The sequence below is a fragment of the Cetorhinus maximus genome, chromosome 24, assembly GCF_964194155.1.
Source record: "Cetorhinus maximus chromosome 24, sCetMax3.hap1.1, whole genome shotgun sequence".
Taxonomy (NCBI): Eukaryota; Metazoa; Chordata; class Chondrichthyes; order Lamniformes; family Cetorhinidae; genus Cetorhinus; species Cetorhinus maximus.
The window spans coordinates 27,189,898-27,210,959 of NC_135902.1; the positions used below are offsets into that span (position 1 = coordinate 27,189,898).

At 41.6% G+C, this 21,062-nt stretch overlaps 1 protein-coding gene across 2 annotated transcripts in view; it reads left to right on the forward strand.

The window, feature by feature from the left end:
- Window positions 1–818: 818 nt before the first annotated feature.
- LOC144699737 (neuronal-specific septin-3-like) overlaps window positions 819–21,062 on the forward strand; it is a 264,727-nt gene continuing 244,483 nt past the window's right edge. The window contains exon 1 of one of the 2 annotated variants that reach the window (XM_078570913.1): window positions 819–1,033. In XM_078570913.1, coding sequence (XP_078427039.1) covers window positions 1,012–1,033 — 22 coding nt within the window. In that variant the 5' untranslated portion in view covers window positions 819–1,011. The remainder of the gene's footprint in view (window positions 1,034–21,062) is intronic. The other variant, XM_078570917.1, reaches the window with a different exon arrangement.

A 21,062-nucleotide genomic window follows, 5' to 3' on the forward strand; every position in this document is an offset into this window, starting at 1 on the left:
AAAGAGCAGAATACACAGGTGAACGAGCTTTGATATGATTTGGCAGGAAACCATTTAGTTCTGTTTATGTTCGAGTGCATTGCAGAGAAACAGCTAAACAAGAATCATTTTAGGACTCTGTGGAGAAGGAAATAAAGACCTCGAACACCTGCTTCTCGTGTGTTGTAATAGGTCTGGGCAAAGCACAAATAAAATACTTGTTTGGATGAGCTTGTATCACACATAAAGAATTTGAGCTTATTTTTTTAAATTTGTGTAAAGCAAATTAATTGAGTTGTTAAAGTGTCACTCGACCCTCCCACAGGGATGATATCTGGAATGCAATAGTTACTATCTAACTTGTTCTATTTACATTAACCTGACAGAGTGAAAACCTTATAATAATGAATGAGAAACTCCTAGAGAAACTCACTGTTTGTTCTTTCAAGTACCTTTTGTTTGGCGTTAATGCATTTGAATGTGAAACAGTTTGTATTATTAGCTTGCAGTTTTAGGTGGGAACTTTTATGTACTTTGAACAATGAATTTCTCTTCTCGTCCATGTAACAGTACTAAATGAGCTGCACCATGTAGATGGGGTAGGGAGGGTACTTTTTATTTTTCACACCAAAAAACCATGTTGATTTTCTTTTTGAAGTACATAAAATGATATAAAGTAAACATGTAACTCTTTCAAGTTGTATTACTAAACCTATAGCTGCTACTAAGAGTTAAAAAAATTCACGCTTGAGAACAAATGAGTTCTGTGATTTCCCCAATGCTTTTGCTTAGTTGGGCAAGGCCAAAGATGTCTAAGTTCATCTGATTAGGAAAGGTGTGTACTAATTAATGGGAGTGTTTCATGAGCAGTTGGACGGTGTGCAAGGAAGCTCAAGTTACTGGTTCTTTGAATGAAAGCCTGTGAAACTAAGTCGGCTCCCTGTGACATTGGGCGTTTTTGATTACTGAACACTGTGGAAGTAACCTAACCTGATCCTGAAGAGTGCTTTCTATGTCATTTAGAAACCAGCCATGAAGAAAACTTCTTTTTCAGGTGAGTCTTTCCACAGATTTTGTTTGACTTCATGTACTAAACATTTTGGTGGGGAAGATGATTCCAATTTCAAACCACTGATTTAAGGTTTTAATCATTGTACTGGCAACATAAATTAGTAGTAAGAATTTATTCATGTGTTTGTATATTTGAGAATAATTAAAAAGTGAAGCAGTTACTTTCCTTGTGAATTCATAAACATTGCAGTAGGTTATATCGCCCATAGACAAAGCTCTGTAAAATTTTAACTGAAATAGGTAATGACTAAACATTCATATCAGCTTTCCGTTTGGACTCTGATGACTAATTGTAAAGTCTGTTAACATTACCATGCCCATTCCAGTTTGTGCATGGAGCTGCTTTGAACAACTAAGCAGCAGCTGGATTGCAGGATCTTGATCTGAGCCAAAATGTATATTTTCCATGGCTGTAAATTTGTTTTGTAAAGTAAATAAAGGAAGCAAGATGTCATTGCAGTATTATAATAGCTAAGAGCACTCATTGGTAGGAGAGTTCTGTACTTTGTTTTCCTAAGGCAGGACATTTTCTGCTCCTCTATCTTCTGTTTTTTTTGTATTTGCTCAGGCAGGACTGGAGCTGCACCCTGCTTGTACAGTAACATCAGTTTTTTTTTAATATAAACATTAATGCATTCCAGACAGTTTTCTGGATACATGTGTGTAACATGAAACGCATTCCCCGCTTTCTGTTTCTCTTAATTAATTCAGCTCTTTTAGAATAAGACTGAGTAGCTACGTTTTTAATCTATGTTGTAAAAGCTTATTAATTTTTACTTTTTTAACCCTTAAAAGTTGGCATTACCTCTATCACTCAGTTAACTGTTGTGCTATTTTATTTGACATATACTCTGTATCCTTGCAAAATGAATCTGAAAGATGGCTGGGTTTCTTGGGTCTGTAACATCGTTTTGAAACCAACCTAAATTTATTATGTCTTCTGTTGCACCTTTTGGGTATTCAACTGTTCCCAAGAGGTTATCATTTCAGAATTGTTTTTTAGTTCACTTTGTTAAATGTGAACTGGTTTCCATAGATCCATCATATTAATATTTTGCTCTGCTCTTTCCCCACCCCCCACCATAAAAAAAACTTTTCTACAGGTATGCCTTTTGGGTCACTTAAGGTCCGAATTTAATAGTTGTCTTTTGTTAAATTTTGCGTAAAACTTAGAGATCATGATTTTCTTGAAGTGCACATTTTGTCATCTTGCACATTTTAAGTTCTGACTCCTGCACAAGATATGTGTGCGTATATTAAATGGAAAGTCATGTTGCAATGTAAGGAGCAATATTTTCCTTGTATAACTTTAAAAGTGTCCCAAGGAAGCTATTGGCTCCTATATTGTTTGTCAGGGAAACTTGTGTGATTATGATTTGTGTGGCAGCCAGTTAAAAATATATGGCTTGGAAGACTTTATTCCATATATCGAAATTCCACAGCAACTTCTCCATGTCTGGTTTCAGTTTGTAATACACGCCATGTGAAAGATGAAGAATGTACAATATACGCATTGGCAACACTCAAAAGACTGTTGTGACAATGTTGCCCTTTCTGTTACACAAAGATAGCTCTTAGGATTTTGAAATGGAAGAAAACTTGTAATATCTCAATAATTTGAATTGTACTTATGATATCAAGTATCAAAAGTTGGAGTGTGTTATAAGACTAAAATGCAGCCTCTTTAGACCAGACTCCATTAATACTTGTAGTTTGAAATTTTCCAAACTCATTGACTGTTGCAGACTCCTACTTGAACATGCTCTCAATTATCTGCTCTCTGTTAAGACTATGAATTGTTGAGATGAGGCTGATCAGACAAGTCCTCTTTCATTTGACAAATAGTTTCTCTGTAGAGCTTTACCTACATGTAAGTTTTTTAATGCCTATGCCAGAAGTTCAGTGTGCAATTGTGCAAGTTGAATAATAGGGAGACCCTTTCAATCAGTATTTAAATATTTATGCCTTATGTGAGAAAACATGGTATATATTTTAATTGTATATATGGCTTGGAATTCAGTGTGTCAAGTTAATCTTGAACCCAATTTTTTATGTAGTCCAGCTGTTCCATGAACTGAAAATAGTCAACCTCACATTGGCATTGGTTCCTCAGCTAGGAAAATGTGTGGGTGAGGCAGAGTGCCACACTTCCCCTTTCTGATTGCTCCATCTCAAATTGGAAAGTGAATCTGTGATGAATGCTGTGATTCCATCCATAGTCAGAGAATGCTGCCAATTGCTCTCATAGAAAGAGTGCCATTTTGAGGTGCTGGATGATTTCTGACACTCATGGTACTGTACCCCAGGAAGGGGAATTGTCTTTAGGGTAGGAGAAGATTCAAGAGATTTTTATGATTCTGCCATGTTGAAAAAATGCAGTTCTTGTTTTTAGCTCATTAACACTGGAGAGAAAGTTGAGCGGGATGTATAATAGGTGGACCATCCACTACTACTCATTTTCTGGCCGCACCAAAGTTGAAATTTAATCCACGATGTTTTCATTTCCTTTTATTTTTGTAACCTTGACAATGACATCCCACCACACCTGCTCTGTTACAAAAAGCTGGGTGGCCAAAGCTGTCAATTTTACATAGCCTTTGGGGGTGGAGGGTGGGGCTCTTCAACTACCCAGAAACTGTACAAATTTTACCCCTCTCTTTCACCAGTTTGGGTTGAAAATTTGCATGTAAGCGCAATCCCACTTCACTGCACTCGATTGAACTGGATGTTGTGGTTTGCCATGCATCCAGCCCAGCTTAGATCAGATGGTTGCAAAGGGCAGTTAGGATGGCTATTGGGGCCTGGAGTGCCACTTCCATTCACCTCCTTGAGGAAGCAAGGAGATCCATTTGACTCATACCTAGAATGAGGGAGTCATCTTATGAGGAAAGTTGGACAGGCTGGACCTGTATCCATTGGAGTTTAGAAGATTGGGAGGTGATCTTACTGAAATATAAGATCCTGAGGGGGCTTGACAGGGTGGATGCTGAAAGGATGTTTCTCCTTGTGGGAGAGACTAGAACTAGGGCACACAGCTTCAAAATATGGGGTCTCCCATTCAAGATGGAGGTGAGAAGATTTTTTTTCCCTCCGACAGTTGTGAATCTTTGGAACTCCCAGAGAGCGGTGGTGGCAGGGTCATTGAGTATTTTTAAGACAGAGGTAGTTGGATCCTTGACTAACAAGGGAATCAAAGGTTAGCGGGGGCAGGCAAAATCTGGAGTTGAGGCCACAGTCAGATGAGGCAGAATGGTGTCAACTGATCTTCAGAAGGCCAAAAGGACTGTGCTGATTAACCTTGTGGCTGCTCCACAGGCCATGACTCATGCTTCAATCTATTTTCCTGTAATGCCAGGTGAATACGGGAGTGCATTTACGTGATTGGAGTCCCATTGGTATCTCAAGCTTGTAGGTTCCTCAGGGATGTGAGGTCGGAGGAAAGGTAGCTTTCCAAACTGTTCAGGGTGGGGAGGGTGGAGATGTCAGAGAAGTGTGTAAAAAGGTATGGACAATGACAATCCCACTGTTAATTAACAAATTGGGTTTTATTAATAGGGCAAGAGCAAGGAGGTTGTGTTGAACTTTTATAGGATGCTAGTTTGGCCTCAGCTGGAGTATTGCATCCTTTTCTGGGCACCGCATTTTAGGAAGCATGTGAAGGCATTAAAAAAAGTGCAGAAAAGATTCACAGGAATGGTTGCTGGGATGAGGAGCTTCAGTTATGAAGATAGATTGGAGAAGCTGGGACTGATTTCCTTGGTGAAAAGAAGGCTGAGAGGAGATTTGGTAGAGGTATCCAAAATCATGAGGAGTCTGGACAGAGTAGATAGGGAGAAATGACAGAGAGGGCAGGGATTTAAAGTAATTGGCAAAAGAAGCAAAAGCAACGTGAGGAAAAACTTTTTCACGCAGTGAGTGGTTAAGGTCTGGATTGCACTGCCTGAGTGTGTGCTCGAAGCAGGCTTATTTGAAGCATTCTAAAGAGAATTAGACTTTATCTGAAAAGGAAGAACATGCAGGGTGACAGAGAGAAGGTGGTGGAATGGCATAAAGTGAATTGCTCATTCTGAGAGCCAGTGCAGACATGATGGGCCAAATGGCCTCCTTCTGCATTGTAAAAAATTGAAGATCAGGCATGATCTTATTGAAGGGCAGAGCAGGCTTGAGGAGCTGAATGGTCTACCTCCGCTCTAAATACGTAAGCTCGTATGTTCACTGTGCCTTCTCACTGTTATTGTTAGCCCTTGCCACATTCTGCCATTCATTGCACTTTTAATTAAAATTGCCAAGATATGATGTAAAGTATATTCATTTTCTAAAAGCAGTTAAATGGCAACAACTTGCATTTATATTGTGCCTTTAATGTAGGAAGACATGCTAACAAGGCTTCACATAGGACTATTACCAGTGAAATTTTATTAATGAGCAGAAAATGCTTTATGTTGCTACAAAAAATATCGTAATAAAATTGGCATTGTTCAGTCATCTCAACAACACACCATATAAGAGTACATTTTTTACTTGAATTTGAAATCACACTGATCATCAAACCATGTTCGTTCACATCGAATTCCTTTAGTCTGTTTTTGTTTTAAGCAATGGCTGGAATAGCCACATAAAGGTTATGACAACAAGAGGAGGTCAGAGGCTAGGAATTCTGTGGCTAGTCACACTCCTCCTGACTCCCCAAAGCCTGTCCACCATCTACAAGGGGCCGAATTTTACAGCCCATCCCGCCAGTGGGATTTTCCATTCCTACCGAAGTCAATGGACTTTTGAACGGTTCATCGCATTCTATAGCCCTGCCCCCAACTCAAAATTCCACCCAAGGAGTGTGAGGGAATACTTTCCACTTGCCTGAATGAGTGCAGCTCCAACAACACAAGATGCTCAACACCATCGGGAACAAGGCTTCTTTGGCATCACATTCACCATCACCTTAAAACATCCACTCCCTCCACTGTGGCACACTGTCACTGTGGTGTGTATCATTGACATAATGTACAGCAATAACTTGCCAAGGCTACTTCAGGACCTCCCAACCCACACCTCTATCACCTGAAGGACGAGGGGAGCAAGCGCATGGGAACACCACTACCTCCAAGTTTCCTACCTAATAAGCACTGTGGGGCTACCTTCACCACATGGACTGCAGTGGTTCAAGAAGGTGACTCACCACTGGCTTCTCAAGACTAATGATGGGCAATTACTTCTGGCCTTGTCTACAATGCTCACATGCACGAATGAATACATTTCTCAAAGTACGTGTATTGCCTTTCATAAGTAGCACAGAAATTACCAATGAATATGGTGGTGGATTCATTATTAACAACACACAGCTTGATTTCAACTGTTTGGTTGAACAGCTAGTGTAAGATTATTCCTTTTTTATACAGCTTAGCTATAAAATGTAATAAAAGTGCTGGGAAATACTGTGCTCTGAAGTGCAGTTTTATTATCTTATTGCAAAACACACGTAATAATGTCTTGCATCATTGAATGTGCAGTTGCTGCACAGTTTAGTACCAACTAGCACAGGTCTGATTGGTCAAATGGTCTCCTTCTATGTATCATTCTATGATAGGCCAGATTTATGGGTGCAAACCATATTGCCTGTGTAAGTGGTAGAACTAAAGGATTTGTATTGGATCCTGGACAGTGACAGGAGGTTGTCTGGCAGGCCAGCCACTCTACCTAGCATCATGTTAAGGAGGCAATGGCAGGATATTATATTATGATTTTTTAAATCAGGCAAAGTTGACATGGTTTTATGAAAGGAAAATCACGTTTGACAAATTTATTAGTGTTCTTTGAGGATGTAACAAGCAGTGTGGACAAAGGGCAACCAGTAGATGTAGAGTATTTGGATTTCCAAAATGCATTCGATAAGGCGCTACATAAAAGATGACTGCACAAGTTAAGAGCTCATGGTGTTGGGGGGTGTTATATTAGCATGGATAGAGGATTGGCTAACCAACAAGAAACAGAGTCAGGATAAATGGATCATTTTCAGGTCGGCAAGCTGCAACTAGTGGAGTGCTGCAGGGATCAATGCTGGGGCATCAACTAATTATGATCTATATTCGTGACATGGATGAAGGGGCCGACTGTATTATAGCCAAATTTGCTGATGATACAATGATAATTAGGAAAGCAAGTTGTGAGGAGGATGGAAGAGCCTGAAGAGTTTAGATAGGTTAAGTAAGTAGGCAAAAATTTGGAAGATGGAGCATGTCAGTCTGTCTCTTTCTTCCCCCATTGAGCTGTGTGACTGGGCAGTTGGCAGTTTCCCTTAAAAAGGGACAGCTTGCCTTTAAACAGCTGGCTGCACCATGTGGTATCTTCACAAAGCCATCCTCCCCCCTCCCCCAGCTGCTGAGAGGAGGGAAGCAGCATGGGAGCTGCCTGGCTGCATTCTGCAACCATGCAGATGAGGTGGGTGCATAAAATTCATGTGCTGCCCACCTTATTTGGAAGAAATACAGGCAGGCTCGTGACCCCCGCACCTTAAAACTGGAGAAGACAGATTCCTCATCCAAAGTCTTTAATGAGCCAGCACAACTGGACAGTGATAACCAACGTAGTTGTTTCTTTTCCTTTGCATTAAAACTGCTCCTTGATATGTGAGTGGTAGCCGTGTGTAATTTTATTACTACAGCTTGAATTGGATTTATCACAAAAGAAATTTCAATGAATGTCTAGTCCAGCACCTGTAAGTAACCTGACTTTAAATAACTGGAATGACTTCAAAACGATACTGAACCATTTACTATTTAGTTGGTGTACAGTAGTCAGACTTAATAAAAATTTAATTTACTAAGTTTTTAAAAGGTACCAATTTGTGCTTTTGTGCCAAAAAGAGTTTAATTTCATGAGCCTCCTCAAAGGTGTGGAAACTGGCTTACTTTGAGCTGTGGAGTGACCAGTTTAGGGGGTGGGGCTGGCTTCCAGTGCAATGTCTTTGAAACTGATCCAAAAGATTGCAGAAACTCAAATTGTGCTGGGTGTAATTTTCACTTCAAACTCCTCGATCTTTTGCACAGTTTTGGGCAAATGGAGTAGATGAAAACTTCAGGTTTACATTTTTATTGTTTTTGAATGGAGGTACGAGATGTCTCCAACCAAGAATGCGACACAATGGAAAATTTGCACTGGGGATGAAAACTCTCTCTCTTAATAAACATTAAGTATTTGATTATTAAATAGATCCTTGCCTTAGTTTAACATGTACCATAATAGTTTAGCCAAGAGCATGGTAGAAATCAAAATCCTGTAACTGAGTTACCTCCTCAAATATAATTTATTTTTGACAATTTAGTCATTCAAAGTCCTCTTCTAAATTATCAAGCATATGCCTTTGCATTGAGTCAACTTTTGAAAAGCAGCTTATTGAAAATAAGTGTTCCAGTTTTTAAGTTTGCGTATTGTTTAGATATCTTCAGATTTTAAACATGTATACAGGCTGTCCTTCCCCATACTGTATACACAGATTCTTTATTGAGTTAACCAGAATAGAGTATCACCAATAAACCTCACTAATTGATCCATTGATTACCTACAACAAGCTTACCCTTCATCAATCATCTCTCCTCGGCGCTGTCAGAATCTCTTCAGTGTCTTCCCTGTGACAGATCCAGCCTTTATCTCTGTGTTAATTGTCCCTTGCTGTTTCTCTTTGCAAATCGTGAACATCAGGTACAAAAACAGAAAATTCTGGAAAAACTCAGCAGGTCTAACAGCATCTGTGGAGAGGGAAACAGAGTTAAAGTTTTGAGTCTGTTTGACTCTTATTCAGAGCTAAAGAGAAGTAAAAATGTGATGAAATTTATACTGTTTAAGGGGAGTGGAGCAGGTGAAGCTGGGTAGAAGGCCAGCGATAGTTGGGGGCAAAGGAGAGATTGCCAAAGATGTCATGGACAAAAGGACAAAGGGGCATTAATGGTAGTGGTAAGGGCTAAAGGAGGTGCTGATGGTGGCATTAAGGTAAGAAAGCAGAATGTGGTAATAGCCGGACAAGGGTAAACACTCTGGAAAGAACAACATGAACGAGTGACAGATGGCCTTTGTGGGAGTGGGTTGGGGGGAGGGGACGGTGGTAGGAAAAAAGATCGAAAATAGGATAAAAGGTGGGGATAAAACAATGAAAATAAATAAAACTAAGGAAATAAAGAAATTTTAAAATTAAAATAATATTGAAAAAAGGGGATTAAAAAAAAGGTGAAGATAGAGGAGAGAGTTCATGGTCTGAAGTTGTTGAACTCAATGTTAAGTTCAGAAGGCTGTAAAGTGCCTAATCGGAAGATGAGGTGCTGTTCCTCCAGTTTGTGTTGGGCTTCACTGGAACATTGCAACAGGCCAAGGATGGACATGTGGGCATGAGAGCAGGATGGTGTGTTGAAATGGCAAGCGACAGGAAGGTCTGGTTCATGCTTGTGGACAGACCGAAGGGTCACCCAGTCTGCATTTGGCCTCTCCAATGTAGAGGAGGCCACATTGGAAGCAGCAAATGCAGTAGACCAAATTGAAGGAAGTGCAAGTGAAGCTTGCTTCACCTGAAAGGAGTGTTTGGGCCCTTGGATGTTGAGGAGGGAGGAGGTAAAGGGATAGTTGTTGCACCTTCTGCGATTGCATGGGAAGGTGCCATGGGAGGGGGATGAGGTGTTGGGAGTGATGGAGGAGTGGACCAGGGTGTCCTGGAGGGAACGATCCCTATGGAATGCCGACAGGGGAGGCGAGGGGAAGATTTGTTTGGTGGTGGCATCATACCGGAGTTGGCGGAAATCAAGTGAACATCAGGTATCTTGCATTGCTCGCGTAAAATTGTCAGATTCTGTGTGACTAGTGGGATTATGTTGTACTTTAGGACTTCAGTCTCACACAAGAACAATTGTACTGCTGAATACATAGAATTTTAATATAGCAAACCCAAATTCTTTTAGCAAATAAACCCAATCCTTTTAGGATGTCAAATCTTGTGTTCACTCATTGTTGCGCTGAATAATTATTGCATCCTGACTGAACACAGCAATGCACCCATCCTGGGAATGCTTATCTGAGTTGGGTAAAGGTACAGTCTCATGCTTCATTCACATTTTTCAGTTGGCAATGTGTTTTTGGACATTAATCTACTGTGTACATTTTATTTTAATCCTTTTATCGTAGGATGATTGTTAGCTATAAAATTCACTCAAAAAATGTCATTGCTATTTAACAATTGGATGTTGCGTTTCTGCCTTTCCAAGAAACTGTATGATGTTGGAAAGACACTACCATCCACCACTACACTAATGCATATCAGTAGAACCACTTCACTGCTGGAGCTTATTTCTTTCCTTCTTTCCTCTTCACCCCTGCACCACCACCCCTGACCCTCCCCACTCCACCCACATCTCCCCCACCACCATCCCCGTCTCCCCACCAAATCTATATGAGAAGTGAACTCAGTCTAGTTCAGCTTTAATACAACTACATTTGCTGCTTCAGATTGTTAACTGAGCCCAGTGTATTGCAGTTACCTGGCAGGGCCTCCCACCCTGCGTGGGGCCAGAACTGCAGTAGTGGTAATGGTCTTCAGCAGTGGAGCCAAAAATAACTGCCTGAATGCCTCAGGCTTTTCCTGCTCACTTTGGGAGGTGGGATGTGAGTATTACTCCTCCCCTTTGACTTCTGGGGCCTTGCTAATTGCCCTCTTGAGATCCTCTGATGTAAATGAAGCTGGATGCATAATAAACCTTCTTAATGCTTTTCCTCATGGGTGTCTGCCTATGGAAGGAAGGCAAGGCAAGGCAGGAAGTATCTGCACATCACTTTTGGCACATTTTCCCATGGAACTGGAGTTCCTATGCTCCAATTTCAAGTATTCCCCTAACACTAGTTTCAGTCATAACAAAACCTTGCCAGTAGTCATTTTCCTTTGTTTTCAGTCGTCCTATTCATTTATTCATTTTTACGGGTGTAGTAATTATAGTTTCATTTAGTGCGTAATGTACCTTTAAGAATAATATATGTTAGGAGAGATCACATGACCTGTAGTAACCAATAGGAGAGTAGTGCGGGCTACCTCAGCAGTAGTGCAGAGATAGAGTTGGAGTTGAAAGCACATGTGTAGTTGCTGCTGATTATATCGCAAATAAACTTAATTTTTCCACCCAAGAAGTGTCTGCAGATCAACTCTATCATTAACAGTATAGCTCTGCTACCCTACAACAAACTGATGATGAGGATAACACAGGATTGAACAGAAGAAGTCAAGTTAAAAAGAAACCGGCACTGTACCTCGCCTAGCGAATGTAAGTAGCAAGCTCCGTTAGAATTGAAGAAGTTATCCTCTCCCAAAACGACACAATTTGGGAGAATTGATCCTTTTGAATCAGCCACAGATGATTGGTCTCATTGCATAGAACGCCTCACGTTCTTTTTTCAAGCGAATGAGATTATGGGGAAGAGAAGAGATAAGTGATCCTCTTGAGTACTTGTGGGAGCAAATTCTACTGTCTGATTCAAAGTTTGATGGCACCCAGTGTCTCAGATTCGACGAATTTTGATGAATTGGTGGACCTTATGAAGAAAGGGTCATTTTCAACCCAAGCCCTCAGTCACGGTGCAGAGGTTCAGGTTTAATTCACGAAATAGAGCCCTGGGTGAGACAATTGCATGCTACGTGGCAAAATTGACGCAATTAATGGAACATTGCGAGTTCGGTACAACTCCAAATGACACGCTCAGAGATCGTTTAGTGTGTGGTGTGGAAGAGGACACAATTCAGAAAAGATTATTGTCCAAAATGAATCTGGATTTCCAGAAGTCACTAGAGATAGTGCTGGCCATGGAAAGCACAGAAAGAGATTCAAAAGCAATACACGGTGCACAAAATGATGCCGTCCTCCACATGGGGCGAGAAACCCCAACCAAAAGTGGTGCGATAAAGCAAGACTCTGACGAGAAGCGGGAAACAACCCCTGCTGGCCAAGGAATAAAGAAAAATAACATCAATGAGATTGAAGAATAATTTTAATAGAGGTGGAAACAATTAGTCTTTTAGCGATTGGCAGTTTAAAAAAATCGAATGCTACTATTGTCATAGAAATGAACATATAATGAGACAATGCAAGGAAAGATTCAAGCAGGCTTGTAAACAAAAGAAGCCCAATGAAATTTACAATGTAGAAGAGCCTGAAACAACAAATTCAAACATTTACTCGTTGTTTAACCTGAAAGTTGGAAAGACAGAACCAATATTTGTCACAGTGAAAGTAAATGGCAAACCTAATGGAATGGAAGTGGACACAGGAGCTTCTACTACAGTAATTGCTGAACATGCCTTCAGATATTTGAATAATGGTGAACATATTAAGTTTAGAAGGAACAGCTGCCAAGCTCAAAACATATACAGGTGAAGACATTCAAGTAAAAGGCATAAGCAGAGTAACTGTCCATTATAGAAGCCAATTGGAAAAGCTATCAGTGTTGAGAGGCAGAGGACCAAGCCTCCTAGAGCGAAATTGGCTAAGGGAAATCAACCTTGATTGACCACGGAAATTCCAAAAGGAAGCTGGAAGCATTCCTGTTTTGAAAAAGGAGTGTGTAAGGACTCAACAACCTGAAGAAATGCAGGCTGTCTTAAGCCAAAACTTGGAAGAACGGCAGAAGGAACTCGAAGAGACCCTGCTTGATGACAGACGAGGTGCTCGAGACGAGGTGAGCAACCTTTTCAGGGAAAAAGAAAATCTGTTGAAAGACCTTCACACACAACAAGATTCCCTCGGGTCAAAGTTTGTACCACTGGGAAAGAGAAACAGAAAGTATTCAGCAGCTCTCTGAACAAATGAAGAATGAGTTGGCAGAGAAGACACAACAATGTTCAATTTCCCAGGAGGCAGCAAACAAATACAGAAAAGAGATGGAAGAGCAGAAGAATCAGCTAAATGAAGCCAAAGAGGCTTTGGAAGCAAAAGTCTCAGAACTTTCCAAGAAGCAGACAGATAATGAAATTTTGGAAGTCTCAGTCACTGAGCTCAGACAAGCTGAGCTTGCATCTGAGAGAAGTCTGGCCAACAGTGAAGTTAAAAAGACGGCTGAGACTAAAGTCTGCACTGGAAACAAAAGTGCATGTTCCAAGCAAGGGAGGTAATCTATTTGGGTCACTGGGTATATTCACAACTCCTTCACCCAGTTGAGGAGAAAGCGAGAGCCATAAGAGGCACCTGCACCAAAGAATGTCTCAGAGCTCAAAGCATTCCTAGGAGTGATCAACTATTATGGGCGGTTCTTACCCAATTTGTCTACAGTGCTGGCCCCCTGCATTCTTTACTCAAAAATAACTGAGAAGAAGGGTCTCTGAATGCCCTGAAGAAGGGTCATATGGACTCAAAACGTTAACTCTGTTTCTTTCTCCACAGATGCTGTCAGACCTGCTTGAGTTTTTCCAGCATTTTCTGTTTTTATTTCAGATTTCCAGCATCCGCGGTATTTTGCTTTTATCAAAAAGAACCAACGTTGGTCTTGGTAGGCACACAAGAGAGAGGTTTTCATAAAGATGAAACAATTGTTGCACTCATCCAATCTATTAGTGCATTATGACCAGACAAAAGAATTGGTGCTGACATATGATGCATCTCCCTACGGAATGCGAGCAGTGCTCTCTCGTCGGATAGATGATGGCATGGAACGGCCAATAGGTTACGTATCAAGAACGCTCACCACAGCGGAAAAGAGATACTCGCAGATAGAAAAGAAGGTCTATCCATCAACTTTGGTGACAATAAATTTCACCAGTAAGTACACATTCACCATTTTGCAATCGTTTCAGACCTCAAAACATTGCTAGGATTGTTTAGTGAAGGCAAGGCTATACCACCCATAGCCTCAACAAGAATACAATGATGGGCTTTAATTCTGGCAGCATATGAATACACTTTCATACATAGGCCTGGAAATCAAATTGCAAATGCTGATGTCCGTAGTCGTTTGCATTTACAGGAAAATGATGAGCACATCCCAGTTCCACAGGAACTTGTTTTACTATTAAATTTCTTAGATTCCTCGCCGGTATACTCGACAGATCAGAGACTGGACAAGTCAGGACCGTGTCCTATCTTGGGTACGAGAACAAGTTCTACATGGTTGGTCACAGGAGCCCGTATGTGATGAGATGAAACCATACTTCAACAGAAAACATTAAATAGCCAGCCAGGATGGGGAGGAATGTAGCAATTATGGTTTTATTTAGTGCGTGATGTACCTTTGAGAATAATACTTGTAGTAACCAATAGGAGAGTAGTGCGGGCTACCTCAGCAGCTCTATAGAGTTAGAGTTGGAGTTGAAAGCACACATGAGTATATTGTAAATAAACTTATTGTTTCCACCCAAGAAGTGTCTACAGATCAACTCTATCATTAATAGTACAACTTGGCCACCCTACAGCAACGGGATTTGGGTGACGCTGGCTGGGCCAGCATTTATTTCCCATCCCTAATTGACCTTGAGAAGGTGATGGTGAGCTGTCCTCTTGAACCGTTGCAGTCCCTGTGGTGTAGGTACATCCACAGTGCTGTTAGGGAGGGAGTTCCAGGATTTTGACCCAGCGACAGTGAAGGAATGGTGATATATTTCCAAATCAGGATGGTGAGTGACTTGGAGGGGAACTTCCAGGTGGTGGTGTTCCCATGTGTCTGCTGCCCTTATCCTTCTAGATGGTAGCGGTCATCTGTTTGCAAGGTGCTGCCTAAGGAGCCTTGGTGAGTTCCTGCAGTGTGTAGATGGTACACACTGCTGCACTGTCAACGGTGAAGGGAGTGAATGTTTGTGGAAGGGGCGCTAATCAAGCGGCTGCTTTGTCCTGGATGGTGTCAAGCTTCTTGACTGTTGTTGGAGCTACACTCATGCAGGCAAATGGAGAGTATTCCATCACACTCCTGCCTTGTGCCTTGTAGATAGTGGATAGGCTTTGTGGAGTCAGGAGGTGAGTTACTTGCCACAGGATTCCTAGCCTTTGACCTACTCATGTAGCCACAGTATTTATGTGGTTAGTCCAGTTCAGTTTCTGGTCAATAGTAACCGCCCAGGATGTTGATAGTGGGGGATTCAGCGATGGTAATGCCATTGAGTGTCAGAGGGGCAGTGGTTAGATTCTCTCTCGTTGGAGATGGTCATTGCTTGGCACTTGTGTGGTGTGAATGTTACTTGTCAGTCCAAGTCTGCATATTGTCCAGGTCTTGCTGCATTTGGACATGGGCTGTTTCTGATTACTGTTTATTTTTTTGGACATGTTTATATTCAGCAAGGTTATTTTCAGTATTTTCTGATATAGTTTCTGCCCTAAATTCATTAGAGTATCATTTGCATGCGAAGCTCAATCCTTTATCTCTGAGTTAGGGTCTTCCCTTCTCCCTGCCCTGCACCCTGCCCCTCCCCCCACCTCACAGTCCTCATCCACTTCTTCTTTCTCTAACATATATCAATGGTGACCAGAGGGCAGCAACAGTAAATGTCATGGTCCCTTACCTCTTGGGTTATACAGGAATAGTTTCTTTGGTATTCCTTTAATAGACATAAATGACTAAACTGTACCACAACTCTTGCTGAATTGCCTGGGATACTGATATTTGCTGTTCCTTTCATGCACCTCACTTGTGATGATTGCTATAATTCAAAGGATTCTTCAGAAGCAAACACCCCTCATCCTTAGTTCATGTTTAAGGGAAAGGGCAACTGGATCTTCTCACAAGCAAATGTGTAGACTGTAACACAACTAAAACTGAAATAAATATTTAATTTAGTTAAACGATTTCTGTAAAAAGATCTTCACATGTGAGGCAAAAGCTTTTCTTAGCAAAACATTTTCTTGGTTTGTTAGATTAAATTTACTGTATTATCATGTTTTCAAGTAAAATGACGTTGTTACACAGGTTTTACCTAAGAGTAAGAACTGTAAGGGAGCTGACAGTTCGGGTCAGTTTTGAACTAAAAGTTGATATTTCTGAACTTGAAGTGAAGCATCTGAGTCACCATGAATATTGCAACATTTAGATTAATACATGGAAAGTCCTCCAGGAACATTGTATGTATCTAAAAATGGCTCCAGCTCACCACTGAGGTCATTTCTGCCACCCACCACCTCACTCCATTCCACAATGGAGATTCCACATGTCTCGATTGCTACAGAGATGGGGTTGATTTTTGGAGGTCTAAGCAAGAAGTCCCACCTACAAGCTGTAGAAATTGTGGCCACGCTTCATCTGATTTCCCACCCATTGGGTGGAATTTCAAATTGGCTGAACTGGAGATGGCTGGCCCTTGCAGTTTTCCCTTACTGGCTGACACACTGGTCTCCAGCCATGGTCCTGCCTCCAGGCAATTTTCAGGAGGGTGGAGAGGACTGATTGACTGCCTATCACCTGTGGGTGGGTTGCAATGTTGCCAATTAAAGGGCTGATTTTGGCCATACTGACTTAATCTTTCCAATTGGCCCCAAAATGAGGCCGGAAGACCGCCAAGGGGTGGAAGCAGCCTTAGAGCAGCAAACTGGAGGGGCCTGTGGCCTGTACTTCATCCTGCTGGGAAGTCCCCCTCCCCTCGCAATAGCTGTATGGCCACAGCTGCGGCTGCTGGCCATCCAGTGGATAGGTTGCCCCAACATAATGATGGCCTGGCAATTGTGGCCTCTGAGTTTAAAAGTTTGTAAACGCTCTTCAGAGGGTGCCTCCATTTTGAGATGCCCTACCCTCCTCTTTTTTTTTTCTACCTACCTCTGTTGGTGGGACTGTTGATCTTAGTGCTGAATGACTGCCTATTGGCCCTCCAGCCTCAAGAGCCCGCTTTCTGTTGTAAAGAATTCGGGCTCGAACTTGACAAAGGAACCAACCAAACGAGACTTGTCAACTTGCAACAAGTTGGAAAGATTAATAGTATAATGATCAACGAAACTAAGTAGTAATTTACAGGTTTAGACAGGCTTTACTTCCCCTTTTAATCATGCACAGTGGAGCATGCTAGGACTCGTCGCATGGTTTTCTCGTGCTTGTAGTTTTGTCTTTTGCGCCACTTTGAGTCACTCCTTTGTGATGTCTTTTTCTCTGCTGTAAAGATGGATTCTTGGCTGTCCTCTTTTAGCCTGTTTGGACGTGAGGATTTCCTTCTGTATGATCTGTTTCTACTTGACAACTGATTCGAAAGGTGTGTGCTAGTTCTGTGACTGGTCCAAGTTGGCTTGGCTCTGTCCATGTGCCTGACACTCTCATACCATTACTTTATTAGGTACCTTAGGGATGACCAAACACCCTTTCCATATATTGTCCCTTTTATTAAGCTAGTCTCCTATATCAGTGGTCCTGGGTATCCAAAGGTTATATTTCAAGCAAAGTCCACATAACACCTCATCTTAATTGTATTATCAAGAAGCTAACGAGGTTTGCAATCATACTTTAGCAGTTATAGTCAGTTACCTGAGCTTGGTAAGCTGACATGAACAGTTGAAGAAACATTGGCCTGAATTTTTCAGGCGGTGGGCGGGGACAGTTGCGGAGCTGATCGCCGCTCGTGATTGGCTCTGCGCTGCCATTTTATCCACTGTCATTTTACGTGGGTGGGCCAATTAAGGCCCACCCAGTGTAAGACATGAGCCGTAGTGCTCAGCACTACATGTACAGACGGGGGAGGAGAGAGAGTCAGGCCCAGCGCTCTTTGCGTATGTAGCGCGAAAGATCGCTTCAATCTCCCTGAGGCAGCTCCGTGCCTCAAGGAGACTGAATCGCTATTGTAATTAGTGAACAAATGGTTTAAAATTTTATTTAAACCTGTCCCCTCATGTGACTGTGTCATATGAGATGGGACATGTTTTTATATTTAGGAAAATTTATTTATTTAATTAATAAAAGCTTTAGGAAACCTCATGCTACTCATGGTTGAGGTTTCCTAAAAAAAAATGAAGGCTGCTTGGCCTTTTCGTCTGCCCACCAACCGTAAGGTTGGACGGGCAGCATTAACAATTACCTTAATGGCCTTGATACGCTGTTTACCTATCAGTGCGCGCACAGCCGACTCTGGCGCACTCCCACCGAACGAAACATCGAGAGACGGTGCAATGATGCCGGGACGCACACCTGACGTCATTGTGTGTCATTTTACGCATCGGTGTGTCGGGCCCGCCCCCACATGCCAACTGAAAAATCTTACCCATTAAATTAGTCACCTTAGTCGTCTCCATATTTATAAAATGCAATGTTAGCATGCTTAAACACTGACTATAATCGAACATAATCGCTTTGAATGTTAACACAATTAGTACAATTGAGTACCAAGCCTAATTCTCTTACACTGCCCTTAATTGGAGGGGCTTCTGGAATTGGCCGCCTCCTCTCAAATTGTGCACTGGGTCCTGGCATTAGCAGGTGTGGTTTCATGACCTGCATTTCTTCCTGTCAGTGGGTTAGGATCCAGATATTAAAATCCAGCATATTACCTTTCTGTTTAGTTGCCTGTTGGCAGAGCTTGTGTGGAAAATCTAGAAATGTCAGACTCCTGACTGATTAAGAAAATCTGGTGAATGGGATGGATAGTCAGGCTACTGTGGATATCAAACCGATCAAATGCACAGCACTGTAGAGACAGCAAGGATAAGTTTTTATCCCACTAGACAAGTACAAGCATCAGATGTATACCCTTTTTTTTCTTAACCTTTAGCACCTTAAAAAGGAATACTTATCTACCACCTTTGAGGAAAAGTTTTAATCGGGGCATGTGATCTGCTAATAGGGTACAGAGTGCATGCTACATCAGCCCCATGAATGCAGATACCCCTGCATCTTGCACCTCCCCACAACCTCATTCCGCACCGTGTCCTGGTAGAGGACAGGGGTAGACTATAGCAGCACCAAGTTTTCCTGTCCTGTTTGTGCCCCAAGTAAAGGCTATTCCTGCCCTTTGGCAATGCACAGTGCTATTCGGGAAAGGTAGGAAATGTAAGGGCAAACATCTAAGAGCAAGGCCTTCTGATGGCTGATGATAGTTAACAAGCAATAAAGCCCTTGGAGCAGCAGAAAGTTTTACGCAGACAATGTGATTCTTGGTTCAACTCCTGAAGTTCAAAGCTAATATTTTCCACCCAGCCGCAAATGTTCTGGCAATACAGCACCTCTGCCTGTTATGCCAGAATGCTAGAACTCTGATCCGGTTTCTTCGACCATGGCAGGGAGAAAGAGCGTTGTCTAAATGCAGGGTGGTCTCTGGCAGGATCATCACTAACAAGAGGAAATCTACTCTGCAGAGGAGAGACATTTTGCCAGTGTTTTAGCACCACAAGATATGGGAATGGTGTTTAAATGTAAAAAAGCACCTCAAAGGTTGAAATTCATCTCTCACTGAAAGCAGAGACTCGGGGCCTACATAAATTTAAGAACTGGGGGTGCAGTGCAGAGAGGAAAAGATATGACATCAAGTCTTTCTCCTTCAGAGATTTCCCTCCAAGTTAATACCACAAGCAAGCACTTGGGGAAATTACTGGCTTGATTTTCTGTCAATGATGGAAAATGAGAGGCAATGCACCTATGGCTTCCCAAGATGCACTCCCTGAATGGCTCAACTCCAACTGGGAACATTGCCTGTTGAGAAAAATCTGCAATATTGTCCTCCACACCAAAAAGTTTGGGTTGTCGTTCGTACATTCTGGTTCCAAGACAGAAAGATAAATATTTGCATTCCATACTAGGCTAGCTATTGCTTAAGCTTATTGATGCTTTGAACAGTGTAATATGTTGAATTCTACAAGAGTGAAAATCAATCCTTAACAGTTCAATCATTTTATGGTGGAAAGAATCTATCTATAAACTTGCCTCCTGTGACACCTACCAGCAATTGAAACTTTTCCCACAATGTGAAACCAATAAACAAAATATTCAGTATCCTTTAAATGCTGTATTAGTTGATGAGCACCTAAAGACCTAAGATTAAGGGGTGGACTAATAGAGGCGATTAAAATGATTAAGTGATTTGATAGGGTAGACAGAGAGAATTGATTTCCTCTGGTGGGAGAGTGCAGAAGAAGGTGGTCTCACCTTTAAAATTAGTGCTGTTCAGAGGTAATGTTAGAAAGCATTTCTTCACACAACAGGTAGTGGAAACCTCCCCCATGAAAAAACTGAAGCTATGGGCCAATTGAAAATTTCAGAACTGAGTTTGATTTTTTAAAAAATATATGTTAGGCAAGGATATTAAGGCAGGTAGGTGGAGTTAAGCTATAGATAAGCTATGATCTAATTAAATGGTGGAACAAGCTTGCAAGGCTGAATGGCCTACTCCTGTTTCTCCATCCTGGCTAATCTGCAGATCAAAGAGCTGGCCTGCAATTTAAAGACAGCTGTGCATTGGTCAGATTTTGAAGCTTAATGTGAAAAGGCAATCTCCATCTTAACACTTGATACCGTAAACGCTTGATGAGTCAAATCCCAGGGGAGCTGCTTTCAAACGTAGGTTAAGTGGAGCTCCGTAATGGCCAAGAAGGTCCAATTTGTCACGTGAATATATCTCTGTATAATATGCCAACAAATGCTTCCAACAATTTATTACTTTCTGTTTTTAAGATTCAAATGTCCGATAAAAAACACAGGAAAAGAGTGAAAAAATCTTTATTCCATTTGCCCATAGGTAGTTTGCATTGTGTTGGCCTCATCATCTTATGCAGTTGTAACCTGTTTGAACTTAGTATTGTTGAAGCAGTTTGGGATTGTGTCTTCCTTCACCATCTTGTACACCTTTTTCAGCATCAATATGGCTCTAGTACAATAGGATTGAGCTGCTGGTTCTGATCGATGGTCTCGATAAACTGAGAGATTAGTAGTGATCTACAATGATGGCAGCTTTCCTTATCTTTTGTTATAAGTTTTGTCCACTTTCCTGACCCATGCCTCAAAAATGCCAGAAGTCATCCAAACAGTTTTATTTGCCTTGTTCTGCGTGGGTAGTCTCTTGACTTTCATGAAGCATCGTGGCTTCTTGGACTTCTCTATCACACGAAGTG